Source organism: Argiope bruennichi, chromosome 1 (genome assembly GCF_947563725.1).
Source record: "Argiope bruennichi chromosome 1, qqArgBrue1.1, whole genome shotgun sequence".
Taxonomy (NCBI): domain Eukaryota; kingdom Metazoa; phylum Arthropoda; class Arachnida; order Araneae; family Araneidae; genus Argiope; species Argiope bruennichi.
This window is the reverse complement of record NC_079151.1, coordinates 46,041,561-46,060,858: the sequence shown is the minus strand read 5'-3', so window position 1 is coordinate 46,060,858 and position 19,298 is coordinate 46,041,561. Positions and strand designations below refer to the sequence as shown.

Sequence of the window (19,298 nt, the reverse complement as noted above, 5' to 3'; positions counted from 1 at the left end):
CTAAGTTCGTATAATATTAGTTCAAATATCAGATACTTGTATTAGGGTTCTTCGTGTTAGATTAATTACATTGTACCGACTCGGAGAAGATAATAAATATAGTCAGATCAATTAGGAAATGTATTCAAACATTCTAAAAGTAGCTGAAAAATGGGATATTAATTATTTGCCATTAATTATTATTTGTTATTTATTCTAATAATTATATCCCGTTTTAAATATATTATAAAATATCTTCAGAGAAAGACATGATTAATTAATTTATACTGAAAAATATATTTAAAATTATGTGAGATTTGCCTATATCACTGTTTAATAACCAGAATGTGATTTGAATTTCTTCTTAGAAATTAAATGCACATTGTCAGAATTTTTTTATCAAATTATAGAGGCCTTTGTAAATTATATTTATCAATATTTTAGAGTAATAACAATTATTTTGTTATTAAGCATTGAGATTTGGCATCAACCATTGTTTCTAATTGCAATATATATTATGCAAAAATGCTATTAAGCTACGCATAAATATTTTTAAATATATTAAATACTATTTAATATTGGTGACCAGCAAGTTCTCCAGGAATTATGGTTGAGTCTACTTTCAATTAAATCTCTTATGCATAACAGAATATTCCTGACTTCCTCAAGAAAATGCTCTTAAGCATCACATTGCAAAAGAAATTGAATTTGTTTAATTAGCTAAAACTTGTTTTTCTCGGTGTCCACTCCGATAGAATCAAGTCATATTATCATAATTAGTGTTCCATCTGCCTTCTAACTTTCGTGGTACTATAACTTCACTTTTCTTATTTGCCATGCAAATTGCACGGACATTAACTTGATGCTTTTTTCCCTTAGTTTTCAACAATGGAAAAAATCTCGTGTTTAAATGCTTCATAAAATAAGAAAAATGCAGGTTGGTTAAAATTAAAGTGCAAGTGTTTGAAGGAGTGCAAAAGAAATACTACTTGGAATATGTTGAAGAAATTTAGTATATGTTATATTTACAACATGGGGAAATGAATTACACAAAAATAAAGAGTTTTGTTCATTTTTTTGCAATAGATGACGCAGTAGATTATAAAAACGTTATTTTTCGCTTAATACTATGTCAGAAGGAATACTACTTCAATTTTAAAATCATTATGATGATAAAAGTCATGTATCTTTAAGCTATAGCCATGAATTTATCAAAGGTAGAACGCATTCTGTTAGTAAAATGTTATTACCAAAAATAGCAATTATAATGCTACTTTGAAAGAATATCGCCGTCTTAAATATTTGAGAAAAGAACCGATGTCTGTGAATGGCTTAAAGAAAATAATTAATAAATTTGAAGCCGCAGGAGAACTCGGAGTGCTCCCTTGGAATTAGAGGAAGAAGATCTATGAATCAAGAAGTTTGGGAAGAGATTAGGGAAGCAATTGATTCAAGGTTAGTGGATCAGCGACCTGTAAGCACCAGAAGTGTAGCAAGAACTTTATCAAAACCATGGGCGACCCTACACGAAGTCTTGCGCTATATTTTAAAACGCTAGACGTATAAAATTAAAATTTTGCATCACTTGCAACCAGGCGATCCACAACAGATAATTGATTTTGGCAACTTCATTCTTGCCAAAATTGTTGAAGATGAATCATGGATTCAAAAGATTGTGTGGACTTATGAAACGCATTTTACTTTATCCGGACAAGTCAACACCCATAACTGTAGGATATGGGGCTCATCCAACCCGCATACTGTTTTTGAGAAACCCGTGCATTCAACGTTTGTTACAGTTTGGTGTGGTATGACTGCTGACTTTATTATTGATCCCTTTTTTTCCGAAAATCTTATATCGCTGCACCGTAACAGGCACTAGTTACATTCAAATTTTAGAAAGTAATGTGATCCCTACTTTGCAAGACAGAAACTGCTTCGATTCAAAAATATTCATGCAAGATGGAGAACCACCTCACATTGCTCATTTTGTTACACAACTGCTTCACCGAACTTTTAATGAGGATCATCTAATTAGCAGATGTTTCCAAAATGAGTGGCCAACTCGTTTATATCCTTGCGATTTCTGGCTGTTACGATATTTAAAAGATCGCGTCTACAATTACTAACCTAACTCTGTTGTTGCTTTATAAAGCAGCTTTACTAGACATGTCCTAGAAATTCAGCAGGAAACATTAGGCGCTACTGTGGAATACACTGCTGCGCCCACAGCATTTGATAGGATTTTAAGGATCCTAATTTGAACAAATATTGTAATACATTACGCATTTCATATTTTAACAAAAAAATTTTATAATTACAATGTATAAAATATTGTCATTAAAAAGCGCCACCTATGACAAAAAGTTGAAAGATTTTTTTTTATTGTGCAATTGATATTTCCATGTTGTAAATATAACATATACTAAATTTCTTCAACATACTCCAAGTAGTTTTAATTTTACAGTCCTTCAAACAAATGCACTTTAATTATAACCAGACTGTAATTTAAATTCCAATGGAAAAAGGTAATTATTATTCAAAATTAAGCAAAAAATATTTTTAAAAGATTGGTAACATTCAGGGGAAAAATTGAGTGATTTTTAAATTGCCATCATTAAAAATAATTTATTTCTTTTTAGAATAATATAAACATAGTTTTTATTTTGTAACATTTTCGGAAGTTATTATAGAGGAAAGTCAAAAATATGCTTAATTTTCACTTAATTAAAATTTCGAAAATAACCGCTTCAAGGTTCGCATTCGTTCTTTCCAAAATGTACCCATGCTAAATGTGGTAACTGTTGGTATAATATTCTGTCTTGTAACACACACGCGCGCACGCACACGCACACACACACACGCGCGCACTTTAATGAAATGCATTAATAATTAAATGTATTCATTTAAAAAAAGAAAAAAAAAACAAGTATAAGTGATTACAATAAAGAGGTTTCCGTGTTTATCAAAATCGTAATCATTAGTATTTATATATGCATAGGAATTTTAAATGAAATACACGGAAATAATATTCCTGCCAGATCACATGGTCTTTAAAAGCGACTAATTACAAATGTAGAATCTATTTTCTGAATAGCATATTAGAGAAAATAATACCAGTCTCCGCAATCATCCATTTGCCAATTTTCTGGGCCAGTGGGCCAACTTGAAACAAAAATTAGCCACCTTCAACGATCAGTTGTTCCCATAATATACATAGTTAAAAAAAATGGCAAAACAATTGAACCATCCGGTTCTTGCACTCTACCAATTTCCTCAATTTCTATTTCTTATGAAATTCATTCCAACAATAGTCAAATAAAATTCGCATGGATTTCATATGGAATCAACGGTACTCTTCTAAAATCCCCGTCCATATTTCAAAAGATTATTTCTCTGCGCATATTTGTAGGAAAAGACCTGACATATATCATCTGCCACAACTACTAAATAAAATACAACTTAGCCAATGTCATTAGTTTTCTATAAAAGCCAATTTTATCGCAATCATTTCAGTAATCTTGGTTAATGAACTGTCTCCCTGATTTCTCCATAGAGAATGCATTACACAATTTTGCTTGTTAATTTGATTCAAATATCCAAAGAAATGCTAACGACTTTTGATGGTATATTTAGGGCATATGAATTTTCGTATGAGACCAAAGTTATCGAAATCGAATACGTGGTTGGAAATGGGCTACTGGTTCATTGGTTTTGCCATTTTTTAAATACATAGAAGATACATTTAACACTATGATAACGTTTATTTTTAACTAGATATGTATTTTATTGTAGTTAAAAGGGGACACATATAAATTGAATCAATGTGTGGATATTCCTATTATTTTTTTAAAAACATGTATTGCAAATAGCTCATCTTCTATAATTATTTTTATAAACTAAATGATGCTTATATCCTCCATAAATATTATTTCATTCTATTTAAAAATGATGGAACATTTTTTTGAAAGATTCAAATATTTAATTCTTAGTAATAATAAAATTGAGATTATTGGATTTTTTTCAATAGGCTGTTTTGAAACTTTCAGGATATAACTTCAATAAACAAATTAATTTTATATTTTACGTTACTGATAAAAAAGATTTCGATGTTTTTATAATGAAGACGAATTATATGCTTCAATTACTGAAAATTTTATACATACCAATACATTCCTATAACGAAAAAAACATTTTTCTAACTTAATGCAGTCTCCATTTTCGAATGTCCTACTTTCAAAACCTAAATCCATGCTCTTAATTCCAAAATACGCATCGAAAAATGAAGAATAATGAGAAACTGAGAACAAAAACGAATTTCTTCGAATCAAAGCCATAAAGGAATTCTTAATGCATTTCATACATCAGCGGAATTTAAAATCTTTTTAATGATTTTCTCTTTTTCAAAATCTTGCTTTTACCTTTTAAGCATCTCGGAACTGGAATTCTCATGTCTGACGGATTTACTTGATAAATTGAACCTTACAACTGCATTGAATGCCCTAACCCGATTTAAAGATTGAAAAATCAAAAGAAATACGAAGGAATAAAGAATAAAAAATAAACAAACCAAACGGGGAAATTCATTCCCGAAATGAATATGCATTTTTATTCTTTCATTCATTCCGAAATAACTTATTTTTGCTCACTCCACCCTCCACCCGCCGTTATCATACGCAAATTCCATTTATAGTTTATTTTTCTCCAGTATTAATGAAATTGTTCCCCTTTTATATATTGGATGCATCGCAACATGTAGCATTTTTTTTGTCGTTTCCTTTTACTGTTTAAAAAAAAGATTGAGATGGGATTGAGAAAATTGTTCCATGTGCTGTTTCCAATGAAAAGAGCCCAAGTTTGCAATTAAGATCAGCCCCCTAAGACAAACTACTTCCGCATAATGAGAGTTGTTCTTTAGGAAATTGATAAATTCAATCGGAGGTTTAGAAATTACCATCTCATTAAGAAATGCTCTAAAGAATTTCAAAAGATATTTTAAATTGGAATGCTTTAAGTGTGTGTTTAATTTTGTGTGTCTACTTACTTTTCCTATGTCAAGAATGTAAGTATTCTGAAGTAAAAAGTAAGTTTCGAATGTATGCTCATTAAAAAGATAGCTTTATTTAAACGGAAATTCAACAAAACCTTTTATTTAATTAATTTTTAAATTTTTCCAATTTTCTACTCGTAATTTAAAAATTGTAACATTAGCTTCGTAGAATTGTAAAGCTCATTGTAATTACAAACTATTAAGTTTATTTAAGTTTATAAAAATTATATTGTTCATAATTGAAAGATTAAACCATTTTCATTGAATAATTATTTATTATATAATTATTTAATGCTTGTAATTTAATTCCTTATTTTAATTTTAATTTTCTTGCTTACATTTTCTAATAATTCCTTTTTAATTTGAATATGTAATATTTGTTTTTGTTTTTACTACAAAAATATATCAAGTTTTAGTAAGAATGAATTAAATAATTATAAGTTTCTAAATTCAGGATTTTAATAAAATTCCTCTTTTGATTTCAGGATAAAGGCATATTCTTCCAAAATATCATATCTTTCAGAAATTTAAGATACGATAAATAAGGCATTTGATTCTTCTTTAAAGGCAATTTAAATAGCCGACAGTATTGTCAAATCAAACTAAGAAAATAGTAATTTTAAATAAAGATAATTTAAAAAGTGGAGAAAATATTTCCTTTCTTGCTTGCTTTCTTTCACTTATGAGGAAATTTGGGATTCTCATTTTATATTGTAAGAGATGTTCATGCACCCAATTTTTGTAATTCGATTGTTGTAACAGTTTGGATCTTCATGAAATTTCGTTCTACTCTTTCGCTATAATTTGAAAAGAATATCCGATAAAATGAAATGTCATTCTTGGAATAAGCCTAATAGGCAAATATTTTTCTTGATTTGGGTTCTTTATTCCTGTATTTTGAAAGAAGTCTAAAGCTTATTTAATGTACTTTCTTTTAACCGCTGATTCACCTTCAGCTCTAACCTTTTTTTCATGTTCCACCGGAGAACATTTACCAAATATAATGGATATGCTATTAATACAAAATCTAAAAGAATACAAAGTTTTTTTCCCCCTCAGAACTCAAATGTGTATTGGGGATATATCAGTATATTCCATCATTATTCCCCATATGTATATCAAAAACTGTTGAAAAATATTTGTGTAAATATATTAAATTAAAGAAGTAAGGAAGGAACAATATAGAAATCAATTATCGATTATATTTTTTTAGAAAATCAATCTAAATATGTCTTTTTAACCAATGATTGACAATTACGGAAAAATGTTATGATAGGAACTTATTTATTTATTCTAACAAGTCAGTTTGTATGCTTAAAATATAAGCTTTACCTGTCTTAAAAATTACTATAATAAATATAACTATATTATAAGAATACATTTTACTGAAGAAAGTAACTGTCGCTATTTCAAATTACTTCTAAACTGATTGCATTCAGTTGAATTTTTGTAAACTCTATATTGATGGTAAACTTTATATTTGAGTATCACTGCCTTCATTGGTATTTTGTTTAAAGTTTCTACATTATTAAATCAAATATATAATCGAATTCCAGATATAAATGAATATTTAGTGCAAAGTTTTAAAAAATACGTTCTTATTTTTATAAAAAATATCTACTTAGTATTCATGATATAAGATGTACCTATTCAAACAGGCTTTGAATATGTTAACAATATGTCGGATACAGTTTGCGATAACTGCGGTGCAAATTTAATGTACCTTGTAAATGTGTTTAAGAAATAAAGATAATAAAATTTGTAATACACTTATGATATAAATATACAGCGACATTATTTGTTTTCTTTACTGTGGGGTCATGTTTAACTATAATGATTGGTAACGCTGAAATCAAAACTGAACACTACAAGTGGTTTGAAACAGATTATGACCCACTAATAGAAAAAAAAATTTGAAATTCAATTAGAAAATTTAAAAAAAATATGTTTTAAAAGAAAATATATGCAATAACTCCAACTAAAGTGCGAACATCAAAAATCATCAGACCTCTGATCAATTACATTTGCTACAATCCAGAATAAAAAAATGTAAATAAAATGTGAAGTTTTTGACCACATAATTGATTCTTACTCTTTTCGCTTTGTCTTGCTCTCCATTGCCCAGTTCTCACTCTCGCTAACATTTATTTTCTCGCAGTGGGTCTTCTCTACCTGATTACTACAAATGGTAATCTACAAACGAAACACAAAATGTATTCTCAAATGCAAAATAAAAAAATGTGTTAATAGAAGAAAAAATAATTTCCAGCTACCAAGTAAAGTGAGCATATATAAAAAAAAATATCAGAATTTTGTATTATATTATTCTATCATCAGAATTATTATTATCAGAATTTAGTATTACATGATTCTGGCATTTATATTTGCCAGAATCATGTATGTAACAATGTAAATTAAATGCGAATGAATGCAATGTAAATAAAATGTCAAGACTAATTACTGTCCATGCTTAGTTTCATGTGCACATATAAAAGAATAAACCTGGTTGAGTTTCTAGATTTCAAAATAGAAATTCTGATTTCTCATTGGTGAAGATATTTTTTTCATATAACTTCAAGTAGCGTTATACAGACGGCGCTGAAAAATTATATATACTGATTAAGGTATTTTTATGTGATGGTGACAGGGCAGGAATTTTAACTTTCAACAACACAAAATCAGTTTTTGTATCTTAATCGCTACTATTTTATGATAATCCTCTAATTCTGAACTATTTTATAATCTAAACTAATAGAATGTGTTCGACTTGTTATTGGTATCCAAAAAAAGAATATATAATTTATTCACGCTAGAAGGTTAGAACTCAAATTTATGCATTAGAATAAGGTAACCCTAGAATCCAGATTTTATTTTCTAGAGATAAAATTTAATTTCATTTTTGTCATCTTACTTAGGTTCAGATCCAAATGGCGAGCATCTACTTACACGTACTGAGCGAAGTTTTGGAGGAAATAAGATTGAGCCACCTTCTCGGCCGAACTCTTATTGGGATGACCCCCATTATCGTCCTTACTTTGACAACAGTACTGAAAGGAACGCAACAGCACAGCTTGGAAAAACCGCCTATCTGAATTGCAAAATTCGCCAGCTTGGTGACAGAACAGTTGGAGCTGTAAGTACATACATTTTAGAATTCTAAATTATTATGATTCGAAATGTTAATTTCTTTTAAAAATTAAAATGAGTAATTATTCTAAAAAGATGTTTGGTTGTAAGAATAATTCTCAGGTACGGAAATTTGTAAGTATATATTGGTTAATAAATCGCGATTTTTGCCTAAATTTATTTCATTATTCGAGGTATTTATGCCTGTTATTCTCCAATTTTTTCATGTTATTGAACAATAAATAATTGATTAAACAAAGTAAACTTCATCATAGGGGTTTAATCAGTTTGATTATATAGAAAAAAATATTAATTGAAATTATATTCAACTAAAATATAAATTACTTTATTTTTCATGCTGAATTAAAGTTTCAAAAATGTCTCAGTTTGATATGTATGACAAAAAACAAATAAATATTATAAAAACAGTCAGTAAATCAAACCAAATATTTTTTTATGCTGTAATGGCTTTAGGATATTACTAAAAATGATAAATCTTTAAAATACCCACTTAATCCAAACTTAAAAATCGATCACAGAAATTTTATAATATCTTATGCCTAAGTCTATTTATTAAAAAAATAATATAAATTTGAGATTTATAATTGAATTTCTTTAAATATTATATGAATTCCATTTTAATTCAATTTTTAAATTCAAATTTCTACTTGATAATAGGTTATTTAGTACATCCTGTTTTATTTGATCAAATCATAACCATTTTATTATCTATAGGAATGATCATAAGATTGTGATTTTTTTTTTATTATCTTATATAAAAAAAAACCACAGGCCAATTGATTTAAAACGCTAAGTTTGATAAAGTTCATTCGAGGTAGATATTTATTACAAATGTATAATCACACTTAAAATTTACGAAAAGAGTTTCTTTTTTTTTTTAGTGCTGACATTTTCAGAATTTTGCTTGTTATAAAACTCTAGGCAACAATTTGAAACTTTTTTATAGGAAATAATTTTAAAAGGAATCTTGTCCTGAAATTTTTAACTAAATTTCCTGAAAATAATTTAAAAGGTAATGAATATAATGGAAAGTTAGCCAATTGCTACTGGTATGAGATAATATAGCACAATGAATAAATTGAGAAACTGAAAAAGGAAATGCATCTGGACATGGCAACCGTATTTCTTTCACCTCTGAAAGAATATAAAAGGATATATCAATTTTGAGTAACTTGAAACAAAGTTACAAGAAATAAACGTATATTCATTTATTTACAAAATCTTGCTGACTTAAGTATAGCGATTGTATAATTGACTATTTGATTGATAAAACTAATAATATATAATCTTTTTTTAAAGAAGTTCGTTGTAGAAGTTTTTCTTTTTTTTTTTTTTTAATCTCTACATTGAAAATAATGCAATGCTTTTTTTTTCCTATTCTAAAACATAATAACTGATTCATTTTAACTAATACATTTAAAAAGGTTTTTTTTTTTTTTTTTCATTTTTACTTACCAGATTTCGGAAGACATTTAGAAGGAAATATTACCAAAAATACTTCTTTCACAGTGTTATGATAATTGAATTCCCTTATAAATGTTATTTAAAAATACATTTATGCATTAAATATCATCTCTTTTACGAAAGAGTTCATATCCATAACAGTGTATGTTGAATTACTATGTCTGCTTGTAAAACATTCTACTCTTGAAAATATTAGAAATCAATTAAAATATTATTATTAATACATTAATCTTTTTACATAAAACATTATAGAAAAAAACTTTTTTTAAACAAAGAAATTGAAAATTATGAAAAAGACAAATGTTTGGAGCCATCCAGAAATTGAGAAAATTAATTCCCTTAATAATTAATTTTTATGCATCATTTAAAATTACATGTAAGCACTACATGTTATTTTGTAAAAGAAATAACAATTTTATTCCAGGTATGAAATGTAATTTTTAAAAAAAAGAAAATACGAAATGGTTTCAATACAATAAAACATTTTATTTCTTCTTTTCCTTAAGGTATTATAAAGCTTAGTGAGCAATGTCCTTAATTATTTACTGTTTATTAAATTATAATCTAAATTTTTATATTATAAAAATAGTATATAATTATAATATTTTACAGTTCTTAAATCACTTTTAATAGAATTTAACCAATATTACATACAGATCATATCCTGATGCCTTTAAAAGCAACGTAATAGTTAAAATTTCAAACCATCTTAAATAATATGCATTTTTTTTCATAATATATACTTTTGATTAAAATATATTGCATACACTCATGCTTTCATTATCTTTACACTCCATTCTTCTTTCGACAAAAGTAATAAAATGAAGCATCTTTTCATGTTCTATTTTTTCAGAAATTAAGTAGAAAGTTTTTCCTTATGAAATATTACCATTATCTGGAATATTTTTATTTTTCATTGAAATAAATACATATTCTATTGATTCTTGTTATTTTACTATCGCATTTTTTTATTTTGCTTGTGTCTACTTCAGACGAAAGAAAAAGGTAGAAATCATACTATATTTATTGCAGGTATAAAAAATATATATTTTGAAATATTTGAATGTATATTTAATTTACAATAACTGTAATATTTATTTTTGAAAAATAAGAAAGAGGGTATCAACATGATATTCGCAAGGGAAAATAAAGATATGTCTCATGAAATTTTATTCGCTTGTTTTATAAACTATTTTGCATCTCCTTTTATGGGTTATTTTTCTTCTAAATTGAAACAATGCAACTTTATGATTCACTATTCTTTTCATGACAATGTAATAATTTGTTGAAGTAAATAAAGGTAGTATTTTCTTCAGACTTTCCTAAATAATTTTAAAAATAGATATTTAAAATGCTTATAAATAAGTTTTCTTATTAAAGAAGTAAAATTAGTAAAAAAATTATTAATGCTTAGAAATAAATTATGAAACAAAGACTATTAAAATATAGGGAATATTAGAAAGAACATTGAAAAATATGTACAAAACTAATTAGTGAAAATAATTTTTTTAAAAAATGAATGTATTCTAAGCATATAAAAAATACAAAATTTGATATAAGAAAATAAGTGTAAAAAATGTAAACATTATTTTGATATCTTTAACAACAAATAACTTTATAACAATTTTTGTAAATAAATAATAACTTTTTAACTTTTTGGATAACTTCAACTTTTTAACTTCTTTGATGGCTTTAAGTTTATATATGTATGATATATATGTGTTAAGAAAATTTTAACAATAATTTAATATCTATAATTGTGATGGGGAAATAATTAAATCAAATTCATTAACATAATTTAATGGATAAATATTTAAAATATTTCAATGATCATTGTTTACAATCTATTGCCTATAAACAAAGAAAAAAAATATATTAATGAAAATGATTATCTGAGAATTTTTTCTAATAGAAATAAGTAGCTTTTAATATTCTTTTGATTATTATTATCGCAATTAACTCCAAAACAAAGAAAGTAAAGACAATAAATAATTATAAAACGATGAAAAAGAATTAAATATTACCCGTGATTCACAGATCTATAACACACTTGTTTAATACAACTCAGTTAGGGATTGCAATACCGGACCAAAATTTCAATACCGGTATTCGGTATTTTTCAGATCTTAATACCGGGATAACGGTTTTAATACCGGTATTAGAAATTTTAAAAAAAGAAATAAAACACCAGTATTTTACTATTTTACCAGTATAACACCATTTATTTGCTAGTTTTATTAGAGAGGGTAAATATCATAAAAAATAATTTGTAACTTATAAACTATAACAGTATATATAGAATCACAAAAAAGTAAAGGAACATCTTATTTATTTAAATCACAAAAAAGTGTAAATATCACTATTCAATCTGTGGTACTATTACAAATTTTTGAAATGTGATCTTAAAAAACATAATGCAATCAATTGTACTGTCATTAAGCATGAAAAGTAATTTTGTGCAAAAATGACCATCTGTCGAAAACGTTCTTTCGGCATCTACGCTAGCTGGTAGTACTGTTAGCAATACGCGATATACTTTTTCCAAGTATTTACCTCTAAATCCCTCATCTTCAAATAAATCGATTTCTCTCGGATGGTTTTGGATATAGCTGATTTCTGTATTGTATTTTGGTTCCTTGAAATTTTTTCATGTATCGCTAATTCTAATTTTTGTTTCAAGTGACAATTCCTTTTCACTATCGACATAATCTTCGATAACTGAACTGAATTCTTCTGAATGTGCATAGGTTTGTGGGTAAAAAATTTTAAGATAATTTACTCTAAACTTAATCAGATTTGAATTGGTTATTTTCTTTTCTTTTTCATTTTCATTTTAAAAATCATTATAATTATGTAAATACCATAAGGCATTTTCTGTTTCGATATGCCTTTCTTCTGTGCGATTTTTCAATGTAATATATAATTCTTCAGATAGTGATGTGTGCTGTTCTTTCCGTGACTGCAAAGGGAAATTTATTGTTGCATTAGCTGTTAATAAATTAGAATCTCTCCGACATAATGCCTCAATAGTCAATTTTATTGGAAGTAGAGCTGATACAGGTCTCTATATTAAGTCGAATGCACTATCTGAAAAATTAATTTACAGGTTTAAGTCGATTATTGCTTTTTGGATTGGATTTTTCAGTTTCAAAAATCGTTCCATCATTAGGTGTTAACGGTTCCAACGGTTTTTAAAATCTAATATTAACATATATTCTGTTTTATTTTTAGTTAGTATGTATTTTAGTAATATGTCAACTTTTATAGAGGAACATTTAAATATCTTAACAATTTTTCGAACTTTATAAATTATAGGAAGCCATTCTTGATAGGTTAATATTTCATCCTCATTAGCAATATCTTCTTCAACAATTACATTGTCATAATCTTCATTGTCAATATCACTCTCACTCTCTTCAAAGTTGGAATCCGAAATTTCTATATCCACAGTATTTGGATTCTTCTGTTCTTTATTTTTTTGGTATAATACATCTATCACTCCTAACTGAATTCCATGAGCATAGCACAATTGCTGATTTGCACCAATCAACTTTTCAACTTTTTTCATAACTGTTGCTCCATCAGTCGTTATGGATAAAATATCTTCTTTCAGGGATAATCCATGTTTCGCTCATTTAGATTTTAGCAATTAATTAAACCATTAATTAGTTAATGAATTTCGCCCGTTAGGGAGACATAAGAACAAAAATGTATACTATTTTGCTATGTTCACGATCCCTGAACATATAGTGGAGACAATTTAAAAAACTTCTAGTTAATACCGAAAAACCGGTATTTAAACTTGTGAATACCGGTATTACGAAATTGTACAAATGGCTCAAAATACCGGTATTCGGTATCCCGGTATACCGGTATTGCAATCCCTAAACTCAGTCCTATCCATTCATCAACTCAATGGATACGGGAATAAATATAAATTTGCTTACATAAAACATTTTTAAAGAAACGGCTAGATACTAAATGTTTAGATATTATAGATGTCTCGAATGTTCATTTTACTGTAAATTCTAGCAAAAGAATAAAAATAATAGATTGTCTGTAAAAAAGATTATAAAAAGTGTTCTCCTGTAAAGTCAAAAGCTAAAAGCACATATATTGCAATACAGAGGATGTTTAAAATTATTAAACCAACCAATAGGAATGGAGCCTCTGAAAGTTCCTCCTGTACTTGAGAATTATTAGCTATATGCTAACGGCGAACACTAGTCATGAAAGAGCCTATTTGGGTATATATTAGGCGATCAATCACAGAGATAGGATTAATGTACAAGCAACTAAAATTTGAATGTATATTTTGGCCTTTATTATATTTGGTCTTTTTTAAAAATTTTATACAAAACAGTAATAATAGTCACAAAGTTAAATACCAAATTTCATGATTTATGTTATTACGTTTTTCTATTATCACGTTTAAATCCTTGGGAAAAAAATAATAACTCACCCCCTGATAGATTTGGCTCCAAATTTGATGTTTATTTACATTTTAGATACTGACTCTGTGTACCAAATATTATCCATTTAGCTGTTTAGTTTTTTAGTTATCGTCTTAATTTACATTGAGACATTTACATATTAGTAGAGATCCTATATTGATATCTAAATTTTCCCATAAATCAAATTTCATCCATATAGATCAAAGCATTTTTTTTAATTATCGTGATTTCAGGCAGGCAGATATAGTCTCAAAATTGCGCTCTTAGGACTCAACAAGGTTTGAAATGAGGAGATTCGTCAAAATTCAAGTTTTCGAATCTTTAATGCTTACAGTAATGGTTATAGTTTATCTATATTTCGTATGGTGGAAAATAAAAACTATATGTATTACCAAATAATGCGCTATAACTAATTCAATTTTCACATAGAATTCCCGAGACAAAAAGTGCTAAATGCTGCAAACATTTGAAATTAGCAGATATCCTTTATTGATATCTAAACTTGCACAGAAAATTGCTACTTACATCACTCAGCAGAATAATTTGAAATTCCTAAACGTAACCTTGGAACTAAAGAATAATCATTAAAAATACTATAATATCTACAATTTACTACAATAAGAATCCTTGTATTACTATCAAGAGATAACTTGGCAATCTTTCGAGTGACCACATATTTCATGGTTGTCCCATTCCACGCAATTCAGACCAAAGATTATTACAGTGACATTTAATGCACTAGCTAATATCAACATTACTACCTTGATTCAGAGAAGTTCTAGACCTGTCTTCCGGGCCGAAATAGATTTTCATGATACTCGACGGTAAGGCAGCAACGTATAACTGTCATTAAGAGAAACAGTCTATCATTGTTGATTACCATCAAGTCACCATAACTGAATATGCATTTATAGGGAGGGCGAGCGGTGGTCGGCGAATACATAATGATCTTCCCGCCGGTGTTGTCCACGATAATTAGTCCTCTACAAACAGAGCAGCATCCAGCTCTTTTGATGGCCTCATCAATCAAACGGCGAATATCGTCAAAAGCCGATAAGTTATGCAATCGGTGATTGCACGCGAGGCTAAAATGCAATTTCTGTGACTTTTCATGCTCGGAATGATCGAGCATTCACAAATTTCCAGCTAGATTTCTAGGCGGCGATTTATCTGAAGGACAGTGATTGAGAGCGAGTTTTCCATTTGAAGTGGTCTCGCGTCGCATGTATTATTTTCCATGCTTGATTGTTTTTCAGCAGAAGTGTCGAGTCTACCAAAAAAGTATCACTTAAAATACATACATCACTTAATATACCTGATTAGTACTTTTTTTATATTTAAAGTTTGAAGAGGGAAAGCAATGCTATAAAGAAAAAAAATCTGCTTCATGATTTTACTATATTCTTTTACTAGAAACATCACATTTATTATGTAGATATTCATATATTTGCCCGTGTGTTTTTGAGTAGGGCATTTCAAAAATATATCAAAGAAGATATAATATATATGTTATGTTATATGTTATAATAGATATGTTATATAATTTTAATTAAAAAATTTAAGATTTATATTAGATATTTAACCAGTAAGTCAACAGGTGGAGCACATTTCTAAGCAAGTATTCCTTTTTTTAACCTACAATCTGAAACTGTACAAAATGAAGTCGTGTTTTGAATAATATTATTAAATGTTGAAAGTAAGACAATAATAAACCTTTTTACTTAAATGCCCCCGTTTCTTGCATTCAAATTCAATGCAAAAGTGTATATAAGCTCATTACTAAAATATATATTTACATTCACTTTTAATGATTACGTTTATTAACATGAGTATTGCCTTTCTGTCCATTTGAAGCATGTTACAAAATATTATGGATAAACAACATTTTATTATTTTAAGATATTTATGATAATCAAAATTTCAGTCTTGACATTGAGACGAGATTTAAATAATAATACAAAAAAATCTTTTACCAAAAAATGATTGCTAAAACTGAGTTTCTTAAACATTAAATGGTAGAGTTTCTGATTTATTTTTTATGCATTTTTATCATGTTGTAAATGGTAAAATGGTAAATAAGGAAAAGGATAATAAGTAGAAACTCATTGTTTCTATACATTATCAGGATAAGACAGTTAGGACAGTTAGTACCTAATTCATTGGCAGAATAGGTTAAGCGGCAAACAGTTCGTGGGCAAATTACCAATAATGTTGGTGTCAAACCAAGTAAATAAATCAAGTTCATGCGATAAAGTACCAATCGTTATAAAAATGTAAACCTCAATGAGTCATTTGCAAAATTATGTTTTCTCATTTCTTTGTAATTTAAGTGTAAACAATGTTGATTGCGTCCTCGATATTTTTGTTATTGAATTTATGTGTAATCAAGTATTCCTTTATTATTAAGGAAAATTTATAGAAAAATGGTTAAAGTATACTCATTTGAAATATATTTAACAAAAATTTTTTGCATAATAATTGAAGATCTAGTACTGTTTTAAAATAATAAGTGTGTAACATTAATTCTTAAACATAATCTTAAACTTCTTACTATGTTCTCATTAATTTGTAAATTTTTTAATAGTTATGAAAACCTGTATTTTGAGATGGAAATTTGAAATTACAGAAAATTAAATGAATTAGCAGACTTAGGTTAATTATAGTATTTTGTCTCAATTAAATATCATATGGCATTAAAACATTAATTTCAATTTCAAAGAAATTCTTTTTCTATACGTCTTAAAAATAATTGTAATTATAAAATATGATGAATAAACAGATCTCATCATAGTAAGTTAGGAAGTTTATATGTATTATTCTATTAATAAATTTTTCAACGTTATCTCTCTTAGCTTTAGATGGTTTTTAATTTAGTTCATTTCAACTTAATTACATTTAAGAATGATAGTTTAAAAAAAAACAAAGGTGACTCTTTTATGGTGGAAACCTTTCCATTCTAACAGAAATTATTAAATGCCATATTTTACATTTTTAAATCCCTTATTTACTTAATTTTCATTTGTATTGGAAAAATTATATATAAACTGAGCATATTGTATTTTATAATATCTATTACATGTTAGTATTATCATATTTATTATATATTATAGATATTTATATATTTTTATGAATGAATATTACTAAGGTGTATTGAGTAAACAAATTTAATATTGCAAAAAAAAACATTTTTATTCCAAAGTAGAATAATGACTCAATTATAATTAAGCATGACTTAATGCTACTATGCATTTTTAGAAACATAAGAGTGTTCTTTTATAAATTTCTTAGGATTTATATCTAAATGACTTTTTAGGAAATCAAATTTTACGCTGAATCAACAGTGTCAATGTTATGAAAAATGTATCAAACACTTATTTTGAATTCATGTTTAAATTGCTGCTCATGTATTTTAAATTTTAATTCGTTATTAAAGAAATCTATTTAATTTATTTGCGATATATATATATATATATATATATATATATATATATATATATATATATATAGAGAGAGAGAGAGAGAGAGAGAGCTATTCACACCGATTATTAAAAAAATAACGAAACAAAATAATAAACTAACAATGTGGAATTATATTTCATTTAAATCATTTTATCCCCTCGCAGATAAATTAATAACGTTACTACACTTTTTCAGTTAATAACACTAACACATCCCTTCCTGGGCTATAAATAATTCAAAAGGACGGAATTTTTTTCTCCAAATCATCTAACCATCTACATCTCAGGCAAACTCCTCTTATTAATTTATCACTTCCAAGTATAAGGCAGTGGTTTTATACATCAGCCACTAGCATCTTGTTCTCGAACAAGTGAAGAAATTTCTTTTCCATCGCGTTCCACCCTTCAGCAAGCAAATTCCTCACCCTGGGAACAAACAAGAATATCTCTTTCCTGCACGCAGAGGAATTTCTCAGTTGAAACAACAGCCCCAACCCCCTTTTCTTTAACGTGGGAAGGAATTAAATCATTAAATTACGGATCCTGGATGGTATTCCTGCGATGTTATTTCCCAGACCATCGCGTCAGGTTCTGGTTGCTGTGTTCTGTCCCCTTGGCAAACTGCGGCAGGTTAGTATCAAGAATTCTTTTGTGGGATTCTTTTGGAAACACTTCATAAAAGTTATCCTGCTTTTGAAATTCCGAATCCTTACTGCTGCTACCGCAAATACTGCTTTGGAATGGTTGATTGAATCGGTGCCATTTGTTATTTATTCTTTTTCGTCGAAATACTTAACAAGAAAATGCTGCGCTCTCCATGTAAATAGAGAGCTGATCTTAATAGTAAATTAAATATCTCATGAATTTCTTAGGGAATTGGTTTTAGAGTTTTACCGGGCCTAAGAAATGCAGAAAATTTGCAGATATAAAAAATTACATTGTTTAAGAATTAGTTAGATATGTATTTCCGAATTTATCTCTATTGATTTATTTCCTTGTTGAATTGTATTTTCTATATTTACATATTTAAATATTTAAAAATATACATGAAAAAAGAAGCTAAAACATTTTTTAAATGATATATTGTGAAAAAAATCTAAAGTATTGTTTAGTGATATTTTTTAAGTATGTTTAAAATTATTTTTTTAAGAAATTTCAAAATATTTATTTTATTAATTTCTTGGAGATGATTTTAAATTTGTAGGCGTCAAAAATCATCATTACTATTTTTAATCCATACACTAACTTCTTAATATTAGAGAACCTGAAAATAATATAATTTTGTTTAACGAAATGAATTCCTTTATCTTAATTATTTATATTGAATCACATTTTAAACTTGTTAATTTATTGATTAAAGTAAAACATTCACTCGTATTAATTATCAAATTCCATAAAGATATAAGATAAGGTTTAAATTATAATAATTTTTAAATATAGAAAATCAAATCTAATAATAATCATAGTAATCGATAAGGAATGTTCGTGAATTAATTTCCTTTACGATTTTAATCATAAGCATTTTATAAAAGTTAACTGAACAAATTTTATTTTATAAATAACTTAGTTTTGTATTAGTTTGTTTAATATTGTAAATATCCTACATTTTAAAATGCAAATTTAAAAAAAAAATTAAAGTTTGAAATATAAAATATTGTTGCTCCTTTTAATATAATTTTTTTATGAATTTCAATGTCTAAATATTAATCTAGAATTAACTCATGCTTGAAATATAAGTCTAATTAC

General features: G+C 27.1%; 1 protein-coding gene across 2 annotated transcripts in view; it reads left to right on the top strand.

The window, feature by feature from the left end:
• Nucleotides 1–19,298, top strand: part of LOC129979136 (lachesin-like) — a 427,503-nt gene that overhangs the window by 251,304 nt on the left and 156,901 nt on the right. For both annotated transcript variants that reach the window (XM_056090691.1, XM_056090690.1), the window contains exon 2: nt 7,945–8,162. In XM_056090691.1, coding sequence (XP_055946666.1) covers nt 7,945–8,162 — 218 coding nt within the window. The remainder of the gene's footprint in view (nt 1–7,944; nt 8,163–19,298) is intronic.